General features: G+C 50.9%; 1 protein-coding gene across 1 annotated transcript in view; it reads right to left on the bottom strand.

Moving 5' to 3' along the window:
• PLXNA1 (plexin A1) overlaps window positions 1-14,110 on the bottom strand; it is a 115,541-nt gene that overhangs the window by 14,133 nt on the left and 87,298 nt on the right. The window contains exons 21-27 of the mRNA XM_066558382.1: window positions 13,723-13,865; window positions 10,989-11,245; window positions 7,148-7,214; window positions 2,426-2,572; window positions 1,468-1,627; window positions 811-914; window positions 281-377 (exon numbers count right to left, since the gene is read on the bottom strand). Coding sequence (XP_066414479.1) covers window positions 281-377; window positions 811-914; window positions 1,468-1,627; window positions 2,426-2,572; window positions 7,148-7,214; window positions 10,989-11,245; window positions 13,723-13,865 — 975 coding nt within the window. The remainder of the gene's footprint in view (window positions 1-280; window positions 378-810; window positions 915-1,467; window positions 1,628-2,425; window positions 2,573-7,147; window positions 7,215-10,988; window positions 11,246-13,722; window positions 13,866-14,110) is intronic.

Below are 14,110 nucleotides of genomic sequence, written 5' to 3' on the forward strand. Positions count from 1 at the left end.
ATTAGATTTCAGGGGAATAAAAGGGAAAGGATCCCTTAACAGCAGCCATCTAACATTTGCCTTTTTCCCCTGAGCCCAACACACTGCAAAGAAAGATGGCTCTGAGGGCACCTGCTCCCTCTCCAACACTAGAATAAGTAGCAGAATTGTGCAGGAGGGCTGGGAGTCTGGAGGATTTTTTCACATGAGTTATAGTCACTTGCCCTGTGCCTTGGTCCACATGCCCAGCCCAGTGCCACCTCCCCAGCCAGCCCAGAGGAGGATGCCCGTGTGCACTCACCATATCTGCTGAGGGACTTGGTGAAGGTGGAGGAGTTGGAGATGTTGTATGCTGAGTTCTGCTTGGGCACCAGAGCTACCGAGGAGCCATCTGTCACCTGCAGGCAGGAATGGGCTGAGCAGGCTGCCACACCAGAGAGGCACAGGGGGAACAGCCCCAGCACAGGGAGAAACCAGCCCCAGAGGGATGCAGTGACACTGCCACCACCCCAGGGACATCATCTCCAGCAAAGCAGCCTGACATATCTCTGTGACAGCTGGGGGAAGGGGAAGAACAGGAACACACCAGGAAGGTCAGCATGAAAATGGCAGAGTAAGGTCAGAGTGGGAAACAGCCTCTATGAACCCTGGAAACACTCCATTTCAAAGGAGCACAAACATGAGGTGGAGGCAGGAAAGGGACTGCAGACCTCCTGGCCATGGCCCTGGAGAGCTGAGCCCAGGCCCTGACCAAGCTGAGGAGGGAGAAAAGATGCTCAAGCTTAAAGCAGCTGGTGACTGGTCCATGTTCTACATCATGGAGAGCCTTACCTGGTAGTGGGCCAGGGTGTTCAGCCTCTTCCAGTCATTGTCAATCTTTGTGGTGACATCTTCATCCTGCAGTATGATGCGGGCCATCCTGCCCTGCCGCCACTCTGTCCCCGTGAGGGAAAAGGGCTCGTGGTTAGTGGATAACAGGAGTACAAAGATAAGGCAAGGGTAGAGCACAGTCCCAAGGCATCAGCTTAAGAGGGCTCCCACCCCTCTCTGAGGCCCAAGGCTGATGGCTATCAATGTGTTGGACAAATCCAAGTACTCAGGGAAGACAGCACCAGTTTGACCCTGGTGACTGTTACCTTTGCTACTCTCCACTCCCCTGTCCCACCTTTAAGAACAGGACTATTAACACTGCTCTCAAGTATTGCTGACCTCCTTGGAGGTGTCTCAAGACACCTCAAGCCTGCAATTCAGACCCCAGAAGACTAAAGGGGGCTCTCCTCCCCACCTCCTCCACTGGCAGGATCCACACTCTCGTGTCAGGCTCCCCACACACAGTCAATGCCACCAGCATGGGAAAAGTGGACTGAACAAGCACAAAAGTGCTTCTGTAGGATCTGTTGATTTTCCTGCCCTGCACAGATTTATTGGCACTTCTGCTCTTAGCCAAATCCCTGTTCCCCCCAAAGAAGTGCTTGGGCTCTCTCTTACCCAGGTCCATGTCTCCAGCTTTGGGTCTCTGGGAATAGGGCACACCCTTGTAGACAGCGTCCAGCAGCTTCTCCTTCACCTGCGTGATGGTGTCGCAGTTCAGCACCTTGACAGGGATCTCTGGGGCATTCTCATTCTCAGGGTTCACACAGTTGAGGGTCTGCACAGGGTCAGAAAGGGTCGAGTGAGAGGCTGTGAGACACTGGCTGCAAAGGCAGGTCCAAAGGCACAAGGCTACAGCTGTCTTCAGGCTGTGCCTTCTCACCTCCTGAGCTGCTGTGGAGTTGTAGCCACACGGCACATTCCTGCTTCCCTTTCTCCACCTCTCCCTGCCACTCTCAAACCTCCAATTCCCAGAAGGGAAATACAGTGTCAGTGAAGGACTCCTGGGCCAGCAAACATGCCCAGTGCACCAAGGCCTGTTGAGAACAAGCAATGCCCAGGCACACTCCACTCCCCTCCCAAACCATCCCTGTGGAGACTGAGCTGCAGGTGAAGAACCAGCTGCAGGCTCAGCCAGGGGAAGGGTCTGGCTTATCATTTAGCTGGACAGAGGACATGGCTCAGAAGAGAGAGGAGAAGTATCTCTCCATCTCTGCAGTAACCTCAAAGCTCTAACTTTGATCCCCACCAAACATGAGCTCCATATAGCACAAACTCAACAGCATCTCCCACCCAAACCTGCCATTGCCAGGGGTTTGCTTGGAGCAGGATTCAGTTCATGTTTGGCTTCCTTGGGCCCATGGCAAGATCAAACCTTACCAAGGAAAGGCCCTGTTTCTGACCTTGTCTGAGATGGGCCCCACTCAGACAGGGTGAGAGGCACCCCAGGAATGCTGGAGAGAACAACAGACAAAACTCTCTCTAAAAGTATTTTGTGTGCTTCCAAGATCTTGTTAAATAGGACCTGGCAGTCCTGGCAAGCACCAGTACCACTGAGGCTTCTGCTTGCACTAACCAGCATTTTGTAGTCAATCTGCTGCCGGATGAGCTTGTCCTCACTGAGGGAGTAGCGAGCCTCTCCTGTGATGGCATCAATCGGTCCCTTCTCCATCTGCTGTTTGATGGCACAGTAGAGCATGAAGAGTGGCTCCCCAGCACATTCCTGTGGGACAGGGGGATGAGGAGATGAGAGAGAGGAGTTAGAAGGTGTCAGGCACCAGCTTTGCCTTTCAAGAACCACCACCATGTCAGAAGTTTTCTGTGGCCCTGCACCATCAATCCCCACACATGGCATTATAAAAAGTCTTCATCCCTTGCTCAAAACTGCAAGGAGTGAGGTCCATGGTAAAATTCATTCTGTGAACTCACTCTCCCCTTCCAAACCCACTGGAAGTTGTTTGTATATCAACCTCAAATACCCAGGGCTTCCAGACACTTCTGGGTGAATTCTGCTCATTCTGCAAGCCAAAGATTAGCTAAAAATGGTCATTTCAGGTCTACTGAAGAGCAGATTGAATCTGAAGACCTTGAGTATGGGATACAGCCTGTCTTTTGAGCTGCTCCAGACAAGAAAAGCACCTGAGGACTGGAAAAGACGCACTGCAGTGGGACAGTCTGGGGGCTCTTGCCCAGACATCACAAAGCACTTCTGACACCTGTCAGGAGCCCAGTCTCACATGAGAGAAGGTCAAAGGAGGTTTCTCCAAATGACAGCTGGGTACAGCCAGCCAGACCCACTGGAAAAGGGGACCCAAAAGAAAAGCAAGGGAGCAAGCCACAGATAACCCTACCCTGAGTCTCCAGGTGATGGAGGGGACCAGGCAATGAGGTTTCCTGCAGTTAAACCGTTTGCCACCTACACATCTCCACTGCCAAGGCCTTGTACTCAGAGCCAGCTTTAGCTACCAGACAGAGTCACATCAGCATCTATCTCATACATGTGAGGAAGGGAAAGGGAAACTGGACCAGACACTTCCCCCTAAAACAAGCTGGATGCTGGATTCAGAAACACTAAAGGACCTGCCAAGGTTGGAAGCACCAACCAGCCTGGGGCCAGGATTTGGCACAGCAGGACAGGGAGCGGACACCCGTTCATAACCCGGGGCCCAAACATGTCCCCTGAGCTGCATGCCAATGAGCCCTTGCAGATGCAGGCATTAGCCCTAAGGGAGAAAAAAGGGAACAGAGAGGATGGAGAGAAGTCCCAGCAGATTTTGCCCCACTAGCCCTCATCCCTCCCTCCCGGCCGCCTCACAAATAAATTGTACTTTGGTGCAAAGTGCGGCTGCTCTCCCTGTCACCATATGCTGTTAGCATCTCGTTAGCATCTGCGGTAATTAAAGAGACAGCTGCTAACGAGCAGGAACAGGCATACATCATCCCCAGACCTTCCGACAACATGCCTGTCTTTGAAATTATGTTTCATTTGCAAACTTGGCTTCATTAAGTCAGCTTGGAAAAGTGAGAGACCCAAGTGGGTGCTAGGCTGCACATCACCGGCTGCCTGCAAGGCGAGGTTGGCTGCAGAGTGGTGAGAGCCCAGGGGTCCCAGGGCACCCCAAGCCTACCCCTCTGGTTCTGGTGGAAGGACTTAAATTCCTCTTTTTGGTTCCTTGTAAAAACTCCTTGTGAAAATCCCAAGTCTGTGGAAGTGGTATGGATGGAGGATGGCTTGGAGCAGGACTCCTGCTCCCATCTGCCATGGTTGCTACAGTCTCAGCCCACAGATTTTACCTCTCCAGTAAGACAAGGCTGCTGCCCCCACATCAGCAGCTCTGCACCCACCTTAGGGATTCACACCAAGAGAGGTGGGCTCAGTCTTTCGTACACTGGCTTCTCTGTCTGTTCCTAGTGTAGATCCCACCCTTAAAATGGAGCACCTCACTCCCAGCCTCACTGTCCCCACTGGATCTTGAAGACCAGGGCCAAGGTGCTGCTGTGGGTCACAGCTCACTGGGACAATGCAGATGAGGATGGTTTAGGGATCATCTTTGACAGAGACCAACAAAATGAATAGGAATCAAAGAAACCAGTGCTGGGTAGTTCACCTGAGATGAAGTCCATCAGGTGAAATACAGAAGGAGACCACTGAGATGTGGCCAGGTGGTCCCTCAGGTTGATGAAGGGCAGCCTGTTCCTCAAATGTAACCGTGCCCACCCTGCCACCCTTATGCAGTTTGCTCACTGCTGTGGATCTGACTGAGGGGAGCTCTGGGGGCTCTCCATGTGAGCTGAGCTGGAGGAGGGCAGCTGCAGACACCCTGTGCATGCCCATGTTATATGTTGGGAACAGGCTGAGACAAGCCAGCTAATTCCCAAACTGTCTTACTGACTAGATCTAGCTCATCAGGCACCTAATATTGTGCATTTTTCAGCACTTGTCTCGATTTATCTATCTCCCTTTCCCTGAGGTGTCTCATTAAGAGTCTGATAAATGCTACTTCAGGGTCCTCCCGAAAGCGCCAGCCCTTGCTGGCTCACCACGCTGCTGGCCCTGGGCATGAGGGGCTGTCCTGTGCCTGTCCCCATCCCTCACCCACTCTATCTTGTTTTGCTCAGGGCAGGTTTGCTGAGAGCTGACCCAGTGGCTGTCTGCCTCATTTACATGCACAATTACTGCAGTTTGGGGCACTTTCCCTGCTGGCACGCTGTCTGTTGTGAGACTCTCCATCTACTCCACAGCCCTCTCCTGCTGTTGCTGCCACCTGTGATCCTCACTCTCCAGAGACAGGTGAGAACAGCCTCGTGGGTCTCCTCTGGTGCGACCAACCCAGAAGAGGGCATGAGCACAACTCAAGTCTCTTCCAGTTTAACTCAAGTGACTCAGGGAGTGGAGTTTCAACCACGTCCCAAGGAGGTGAATCCCAGCGTAACAAATTTCACAGCCAGAAAGTTCATCCAGGCCCTCTGTGTGTGTTTCTCTTGTAATGGTGCACCTGCATCAGACCTTTCTCCTGCTGCTACCAGTCAGACACTGGAGGTGTTTTCTCATGTCTAAGTCATGGTATAGCCAAGGACTTTTTTATAAAGAGGCATTGCCTTGGTTCCACCATCCTCACACCTCTCACCTGCTACTCCTATCCTCACGACCTCCTCCACAACTGGTAATGTGCCCAGAAGCCTCTCTGAAGGGGGACAAGGACAGATGCAGGACATTGATGGTGCATGAGCTAATCCAAAATAGCTTCTGAACATGGCCCAGTCCAGCCAGGGACAGGTCAAGGATGTCAGGTCACACACACAAATACAATGTCCCCAAACTCTGCTGTGCGTGTTCATAGGCTGTGCACTGCACTTTGCTCAGCCAAAGTGAACTCCTCCAAGGAGCCTTGGAAGAGTTTATCCACAAGGAGAGCTACTCCTGCCTGTCCCACCAAGTTCACAGAGCCCAAAGAGCCTTCTGCCAGTGCTCTACTCAATCCCACTGGGTACTGCTGATGCAAAAGGGCCCTGCTGGACAAAGCCCTGGCACAAAGGGGTAGTGGGAGATTTGACATCTCCCTATGACCAGCACAGCTCTTCTCCTCAGCCACCCCTGGCAAGCAATCTCCAGCATGCTAGATAGATTTTCATAGATACAGGCTATTCCTTGACAGAGGCAAGAAGCCAAGTGCATGTAAGTGATATTATAAATCACCTCTCGTTGACGATCACTTGAGTTCTGCTGAGACTCCTGCTCGCTCTCATCTCTTGGCTGGAAATAGTTCAAACCCTCTTTATCTTAATGAGGGATGAAATCCCACAAAAACAGCAGTGTGCCACCCAGTCTCACTGCACCAACACCAGGCAGGATCCCAAGAAACAGCCCTGCTGCCTGACAAACCAGCAGCAGGATCGCAGGCATCCTTCACCCATCGGAGTCATCCCAAAGCTGCAGCAGGACTGAGCCTGGAGTCCATGCACTGGAGCTGCTGCTGTGTAATCTGCATGGAAAGTGGTGCAGCTGTAGCAGGTGGAAGCACTGGTGCTGATGGAATAAATATTCTCAATATGGGTAGATGCACCAGTGGTAAAAACAGAGCTTACACTGTGGTGTCCTCTTCTCCTACCCCGATGAAATTGGAAACAGGTGAATAAAAGCTAAAAGGCTCTGCAGCCTCATGCAGGTGCAGTTCAGAGCTCTGTCCCTGGCTGTCAACAAGCCCCTCAAGGCATCCATCCCCACCAGGACACCTTTGTCAGGAGAAGCAGCAACAGAGGTGGAGATGCCTGCAGGAAACAATTCCCCTACCACAGAACCTCAGTGTTGGAGAGATGAAGGAAAAGCAGCAGCATTACATGAAGAGTGCAACTCATCAAACTACAACTCATAGAGGGATAAACAGCCCCAATCACAGCCATGCCTACAGAAGGATCAGCTCTCAGGGCTTTTTCCTCCTGAGTTACACAAGCAAAGGCAAGAAGAGAAGAATGGGGACCACTCCAAAACTCAGCTGAGTTGCTTCAGATTTATCTTTCCTCAGGGCACCATTGTTAAAATCTCAAACCCACTATGCATTAAGCAATCCCGATCTGGATTTCATTTCCCAATCTCAGCTATTTCCCAAAAAGGAGACCAGAATCACATCTCAGAAAATCAGGATGGAAACAGAGATCTGGGAAGCAATCTCTGCTCTGGGAGGGAGCAGCAGTGCTCAGGACCATGTCAGCCTGGGCTTTGGGCAGCAAGCTGCCTGGCCCAGTGAGGCAGGAACCACCTCCCTGTCCACACAGGGTTGCCATCCCTTCCCCAACTCACCTTCAGAAACTTGTACAGCAGAAAGGTGAACCAATTTGTCAGCATCTTCTCTGCCACTGACTCCGTTCTGTAGGGAAGGTAGAGAGCAAAGCCATCAGCACAGAATATTAAAGGTGTCTGATCTCACTCGTTGCCACCTCACCCTTAGACTGTAGCTAAATTATTTTTGGCTTTAAAAGGCTTCATCTGGGAAGGAGGCTCAAAGCAAGGGGCATGAGCAGGCAGCACAAGCTCTGCTGGAAAGCCTGCCCATCAGCAGCCCCCCAGGAGAGAAAAAGCAAATTGGTCTCCAGTGTATTTGGAGAACTGCAACAAGCTCAACCTTGTCCCACTGGGAGTCTCACCAGGAGATGGATGAGAAGCTTTCTGCTTCTCCATGGTACCTTCTACTTCAATGAACTTTGTTTCTTCTATGTTGTCCCATTGGAAGCAGGCAGCTCTCTCCACAGGAGGATTGTAGGAGGCACCTAAGCCAAGTACAATATCCCCAAATGTACCTCAAGCTCCCCAGATAAAGCACAACCTGAAAGAAGGGCTGAGGTTGCAGGCAAAGACAGACCTAGCTGGAAGCCCCTTTCCCCACCTGGGAGCTGCTGTTGCCTGGTCCTGCAGTGCACTCAGTATTGCCATTGCCCAATGCAGGGCACCAGTACTGGTGACATGGGACTCCCCTGCAACCCCTAAAGCAGCCCTTGATCTCTAAAGCATCAAAGTTCAGGAGCCATAATAGAGCAAGAGGACACTGACCACCACCAGTCCACTGGTACATGGCCTTGGTTAAAGCCACAACCAGATTTAGGTCTGGAAACTTTGACCCAAATACATTTTTGATCAAACTTATCCTCACTACTAATTCAGCTGAAAACAAGAGCATTAAAGAAGGAGGGAATAAGAGCAGTGTTTGGAAACTTGTTTTCCATGTACTTTTGGAACACAGACACTGTGCCAGGCTTGGAATTTAACCCTTCCATGCCTGCATGGTGAAGTTTAGGGTTGCTGTGTGCCTCCTTGGAGTGAGGTGGTGATGTAGGAGTTTGCAAGTGTACACTGCTGCACCCACTTGCTCTGAAAGAAATTTAAAAATGGAGCTGTGCCTCTCAGCTTTTGGATACGCAGTTAAAGGAAGCAGCCAAAGCTGCCCTGAGAAAACCTATATATTACCCCTAGTTTCCTACAGCACAGTTCAAATACAAATGCCAAAGCAGCATAACAGGGAAGGTCCAGGGAGTTGCCTGTGTCTGCTGGGGACCATGCACAAAAGGGAGAGCAGGATCCCTCAGGATGGGTGTGAAATGTGTGAATAGAATGAGGGACCTCGTGGGGCTGGTACTGCAGCCAGGATGTGCCACACTAGCAGAGAGAGGGACATGGAGGGTGACACCAGACCCTGTGAACCCTGCAGCCCCACAGGTGCAGCTAACATGCCTGTCTCTGCACCACACCTTATCTCTCTGCCATAAGATTAAAACTCCCTTAACATATCCATTATTTTTAACATGGCCTTCACTCCTAAAATCTCCAGCTTATCCACCCATTAATTATCAGATCAGCCACTTGCAAATGCAGATGGTCCTGAAAGCACAGGCAATACTAATAACCTCAGGGACATGGCTGCATTCCTCTTGCCCCAGGGAAACAAATACAAATGGTTGACTCAAGAAAACAAAATCCAGAAGGACCCAAAATGTTAGAGCCACCAGAAGGAGTCCCACTGCCCAATTCCATGCACTGCCCAACTGCAATGCCATGCCCAGCAGATGGGCCAGGAGCAGTTCCCAAAGACCAGATGGCTGGGGCAGAAAATCCACTTTCCCAGAGTTTATTCAAGCTGACTCAGTGTCATATGGTCCCTTCCAAGGTTTTCTCTTGTGCTAATGGGGCTTAGCCCTTTTTGTCCTCCCTGGAATAGCACAGCCCTCCTCAAACCATTTGAGGACAGCATTACTTGAGCCTTCAGGGAAGGGAAGGCTTCATGCCCCCACCAGGAAAGAATAATCTACCACAGGGAACAAAAAAAGGGAGAAGGGACATGGAGAGAAAGCCAAGGGAGAATTGGACTGCAGCTATTCGGCAGACATCCTCCCTGGCCCTAGAAAGGACCTGACAAGCCCATAATGCTTATCTGAAGTGCCACCACTCAGGCTCTGGAGGATGTTTGTCTTTATCCATGATAGAGCCAGATGCCACAGCAATGGGGGGATTATCCAACAACCAAATAAATAAGTAACAGCTCTCCCCAGTTAGATCAATGCTAATCCAGTTGCCCTGGGCAGTAAGCACACTCTCACACCCAACAGCAAGGCTAATCAAACAGATAGAGAAGCACAGCTCTCTGCACCATGGCTTCAAGAGCAGTCTCTTTGTTAAATATCACTCAGGGAGGCACAAGCAAGGTGCTGGCTAGGGGACTTATCCCTGTCCTAACTGCAATGGCCCTCGAGCACTGTGGCTGGGGACTGGCAGTCTTTGGGCACTGCTGCAGGCTGGGCTCTGCCCCTGTGCTGCTGCCATGGCTCAGTCACTGCTGCTGCTGGCCTCCTTCTGATGCCTTTTATTTATATTTTATTGATTTACTTCAGGAGCTGGAAATGCATTCTAAATATTTCAGTGAAACCTGGTGCTATGGAGGAACGATTGGAAGAGAAGAGCCTAAGAATGCAGTCAGGGGACAGGGATGGGGAACAGTGGTTGGCACCTCCAATACCCACCCTACTCCCAGACAGCCATCAGCACAACACACCCCCTCTGACACATGCTAATGAGATGCTTTGAGACATTTAGGGCACCCTTGTAATGTAAATGACACAGAGAGAGTAAGAAAGCAACGAGATGGGCAACACGGATGTAACTGGGACCAGCTCACACCTGGGTCTTCTCCAGGTGTTTCCCCAGGGCCAAGCATACAAAACCTGACAGGTTGTCCAGTCTGGCCATGCCATGAACATCAGTTTATCTTTGAAAGATGCCCTGGGTTTCTAGAGCCTTTCTGGTGACATGCCAGCCTTGTGCCTCTCAGCCATCCCTGCATCTCTGACGAAGGCTGGTGGCACCAGGCTGCTAGATGTCAGCATGGGGAGGCACCACATGGCGTGCAAAGGGAGAAGATGGCACCGAGGGCCTCGAGCTAAACCAGTGGAGCTTATTAATAGTTTTTGTTCAGGACTTGGTGTATCTTTCAATATTCATCAGCCCGTGATGAAGGAGAGCTCAGAGCTATCGTTAAATATTGATGGGGCAGGCAGACTCACGGCAGGGCTTGGCAGGCTGCCTCCTGCTTGCACTTCCCCCGGCCCAGAGAGACTCCCAGCTTGCAGAGATCTGAGTGACTTTCCCAGGAAAACCCCCATGTGACTGGCAAGGCAGGTAAGCCCTGAGGAGACAGCAGGGAAGGGAGGACTCCTGCCTGCTGCCAGCCCACGCTGGCATCCACACAGCCACCAGGCAAGGCAAGAGCTGCCCCACATGCCAAGTGATGTGGGGGACCACCTGGTTACCTTCCCTTGTCCAGGTGACCTACAGCCACACACCACAGTGCCTGGAACCAGCCTGAACAGCTGGCAAGCACCTTGCTGTCTCCTTCCCAGGCAGCACAAGCCCACACAGGCCAAAGCGGAGTGAGAACATCCCATGGGTGCTCCTGAGCTGGCCAGGGCCGCATCCCTTTCACACTTGCACACAGACAAGCAAGGAAATGCTTGACCATAGACTCAGTGCTCTCACTGCCACAGCCAACACCAAAGCCATCACTGGTGGCATCCTCAAAGCACACCAGCTCATGGCATTGTGCTCAGAAGTGCCTGGGCACTGTCCCACATCTCCAGCCTCTCAGGGGGACACTCACCTCCGCAAAAGCAGCTTGGGGTGGTTCTTGCTCTCCAAGTTCTTCTCAATGAGGTCGGACAGGAGCTGTTTCAGCACCCCTGTGGCATACTCCATCTCGCCCTGCAGTGCTGTCATGATGAGCGAGGCCACGTTGCCGCGGTCCCGCATGGAGAAGCTCCGCTGGGCCTCCAGAGTACGGATGAAGGTCAGCAAGAAGTGCTTCTTGTTTAGGAGCTGACCAAAGAGGGTCAAGGACTTCTCCACATTAGCCTGGACCTGCAAGGATAGAGCAAAGCTGAGAGACAGGAATGATAGGGATGATAGTGATGAGAAGGTGGCTGGACTGAACCACACCTTGAATACACTCTCAATCCCACAAAATGAAATTATGAAAAAGGGTCAAAAAGCAGCTGGACTAGGTCTATCCCTACTACCAAGCTTCCCCTTTAGTGATCAGTCTCAGTTCCTCCACAAGAATTATCTAGTTTGTAAAATCCCAGCATCAGGTTAACACAGTCTCAGGGCATCAATGTATATATGTCTGTATAGACACACCCTTCCACACAAAGACTCTCTCCCACTTGTGTGCAGACACATAAACACATTTCCCTCCCATAAACAAACACTCCTTCTCTCCCAAGCACACACACAAATTATCATTTTCAATTTCAGCTAACAAGCAGCTCAATTTCCACCCAAGACACTGCAACATGTGCTTTGGGTATTTCATAAAAAGCAAATAAAGCCACAACCTCGAGCTCCACCAGCAGCAAACCCGCCTAGTTTGGAGGGATGGATTTCAGACAGGGAAATAATAGCAGAAATCTGTCTCTGTCCCACGGCAGACGCACCCTAAAAAAGTCCCTGTACTCATGAGACATTTGAAGTTGCATTTCTGGCCATATTTGGCCATGTAGGACCCAGCAGGGATTGGGCTTGGATGCTTTCACACCTGCATTGCCATCAGCAGCCCAGCTCTGGCCAGCCCTGACCACATTTGTTATCAGAAATGAATATTTTTACAACACTCCGTTTTCCCACTAGAAAAGATGGTTTCCTCTGAATAAAAGCCTTCCTGTGATAAAACATCAGTTTTTTTCTTTAATTCCCCCCCTTGTCTCCCTGATTGGGAGAATAAGCATTAAATTTTGCTTCATGTCGGTATTTGGAGACAAAACAACACTTTTCATTTCAAAACACCAACTCAAAATGAAGAACAGAGTTTTGACACATCAAATCATTTCACTTCAATCAAAACTTTGGATTGGTGTTCTTCAGCTCAGTGAAATTCCTCACGGTTGTAACTTCCCTCTCCAAAATACTATTTTCCGCTTCCTGCTTCCCACCAAGTCCTTGTCAATTCCAAGGCCCCATGTTCAACTTGCTGATCATTAGCAGAAATAAATGAACAATACTGAGTTAAATATTTAATCAGGCTTAAATTCTCATAAAGCAGCCAGCCTGCCCCTAAAGCCTGCAGAGGAAGGGAGCTGGTACCGGTGCTCGCTGTGGATTAGCATGTGTGTGAGCAAGCTTCCTTCCGTCACTTGCAATAGCTAATGTTACACTCTGAGTAAAGAGACAAATAAAAGCAAACCTGATTAAATTATATGAAGCTTACACAACTCTAGTTGCTTTATTTAATCTCTTTTGGGGATTTTTTTTCCCCCTTTGCAAATTTAACCCCTTGCTTCCCAGGCCAGGCTGAGCTGGTGTGCTCTCTCAAGCAGGATGTTGTGAGTTAGGAGCAGGAAATGGACAAAGTCCACCCAGCCTGCCACAGCAAATGCAAAATTCCTCCTCTGATACCCTTTTTGATACCCTTTCCACATTCCCTCTTTAGGGAAATTCTTTAAGAGCAAGAGCAGAGGTGAGAGGAGAGCCAGGCATCTGCACAGACAGGAAGGGCTGCGCCCCAGGGAGACCTACACGCCCGCTCTGGCTCTGAGCATCCGGAAACCTGAGCTGCAAGGGGAAATCCATGGAAACAGGGTCCCCACCACCCTCCAGAGCTGGGATTAGGGGCTGGGGAAACAGAGCAGGCAGAGGGCCAGGGCCCACGCCGTAGCCATGCTGGCGTACAACACCAGCACGTGCACTTGCAGTTGGTAAGAGCTTGTTGTGTTGTAATTAGTGACCGTGCATCTTGCACCAGGGCCAATTACTTCTCCTAAATACATTGTGAAGCCCACGTCGACATTAATTACTGTGCTGGGTCAGCAGTGAGGGGAAGCGAAGGTCACCCCCTCCTTCCTCTTGTAATCAAGAGTGGCCTCAGCAGCCCAGCACACGAGAGGGAATTGCTATGCAATTGCATGCACTAAATTATACAGAGGTGGGGAGGACAGGCAGGAGAAGAGAAGGAGCTGGTTTGGGGAGCAGAGGAAGGATGCCAAGGATGGGTTCTGCATGGGGAAATGGAGCCAAGCAAGCAGGCGATGTCAGACAACCCTGCTAAAAACAAGCGACCAGTCAGGCATCAAACAAACCCAATTGAATAAAGCAAGTGCTGTAGAAAATGACAGCAGCAATGATATTAATATAAATATTGATATTAATGTCAGAGAACACAGTAACCATTTGGCAGCCAGTCCACATCCGCGCTGGCTGCCACGTGGAGAGATGCACCATGCCGGGCCAGCATCCAACCAAAGCATCTCCCCAGCCCGGGGGCACAGGGGCTCATGCAGGGGACTGTGCAGGGGCACATCCCCAGTGTGAAACACTACAGAGACAGACAGACAGACCCACACCTCCATCTCTTTCAGCACAGGGTGGTCTTCTATCCCCGGGAAGAGAACCCGCATGGCGTAGGTGCGGTAATCCAGAAAGGGGATGCCAGCCCCATCCAGGTCGTTGGTCAGCTCATTGATGTCTGTCTGCAGCTCAGCAAAGGCTAGGGAGGGAAAAGCAGAATTAAACAACACATCCTGGAGTCTCAGCACACAGCATTAGCACTCAGCCCCTCATCACACCCCCAGCACCCCACGGGTGGACCCTCCCCAAGGCATGAATATTCTCAGCATTCCTCTTCCTGGCAGGCTGTGATTGCTGTCCCTATCTCACAGATGGAGAAATTGAGCTGCAGAGTGTGGGGATGACATCCCCGGAATAAATGAAGTGGCAGATTTGGGAACAGAA

Source organism: Molothrus aeneus, chromosome 12 (genome assembly GCF_037042795.1).
Source record: "Molothrus aeneus isolate 106 chromosome 12, BPBGC_Maene_1.0, whole genome shotgun sequence".
NCBI lineage: Eukaryota > Metazoa > Chordata > Aves > Passeriformes > Icteridae > Molothrus > Molothrus aeneus.